The sequence below is a fragment of the Penaeus monodon genome, chromosome 15 (assembly GCF_015228065.2).
Source record: "Penaeus monodon isolate SGIC_2016 chromosome 15, NSTDA_Pmon_1, whole genome shotgun sequence".
Classification (NCBI taxonomy): Eukaryota; Metazoa; Arthropoda; class Malacostraca; order Decapoda; family Penaeidae; genus Penaeus; species Penaeus monodon.
The window spans coordinates 38,238,906-38,239,795 of record NC_051400.1 but is presented as its reverse complement, the minus strand read 5'-3'; the positions used below and the strand labels follow the sequence as shown (position 1 = coordinate 38,239,795).

The following is an 890-nucleotide window of genomic DNA, read 5'->3' as shown; positions in this document are numbered from 1 at the left end:
CCTGTATCGACAAGTGAGTTACAAAGCACTTATTACTTTGTTAGAAAATCATCTTTGTATCTCCCCTTCGTAGTACTAATTCCCTTTGACGTTTCATCGGTGTATTTTATGTCAATTTACTCTCTAGACGAGTACATCTAGTAAAATAGTTAAATTTACTTGTTCATCCATACTTGTTTATCTATACTTGTTTATCCATACTTGTTTATCCATACAGACCAGTTAACACACATATCTCCCATCCAGTACGGTCACGAAGACGACTGACCCTGTCGTGTATGATGTCGTCCCTGTGGTTGACCTCGCGCCTGAGGGCAGCCAGCTCGCGCTCAAGACCTCGAATGGACGACTGTAGCTTCGCCTTGTCGTCCGTCAGCGCCCTCAGGTCCTCCTCCTTCTGCTCTCGTTCCCTCTGCACTCTGGGGGGTTGAGGATGAGATTTGTCGATTTGTGGGAATTTTTAGATTTGCTGATTTACAGGAAGAATTACATTTTTCATTTGTAATTTTATTTGAAAACGATTACAGTGCTTTAAGTTTCATAGTTCAAAGGGGTTAGATTTAAATTAGTCGAGTGTTACAGCCACTGGAACTAGCGTTACAGCTGTTCCTTTGGACTCGACGCCCTTCCACGACCCAGACGCAGAAGTGCGAACAAAAGAACGGAAGTTATCTCACGTGACGAAGTTCTTCCTCATGGCTGCCATCTCACTGCGCAGTCTGATGACGTTCTGGTGCTCCTCCGCCAGCTGGGCGTGCAGACTCGACCTTACCTGACCTAGTTCGGCCTCCGTCGCGGCCTCCACCAGACGCACGATCTCCGCCCCTTCGCTCCTTTCGCGTTCAAGCTCCGCCGTTGTCTGCCGGAGGTGGAGGTGAAAACGGCCAAAA

The 890-nt window shown here is 47.4% G+C and overlaps 1 protein-coding gene across 1 annotated transcript in view; it reads right to left on the bottom strand.

The window, feature by feature from the left end:
- The window catches only part of LOC119582357 (cilia- and flagella-associated protein 57-like), a 16,334-nt gene that overhangs the window by 4,841 nt on the left and 10,603 nt on the right, over positions 1–890 (bottom strand). Inside the window, exons 17-18 of the mRNA XM_037930572.1 lie at positions 678–859; positions 269–419 (exon numbers count right to left, since the gene is read on the bottom strand). Of these exons, the coding sequence (XP_037786500.1) occupies positions 269–419; positions 678–859 (333 nt within the window). The remainder of the gene's footprint in view (positions 1–268; positions 420–677; positions 860–890) is intronic.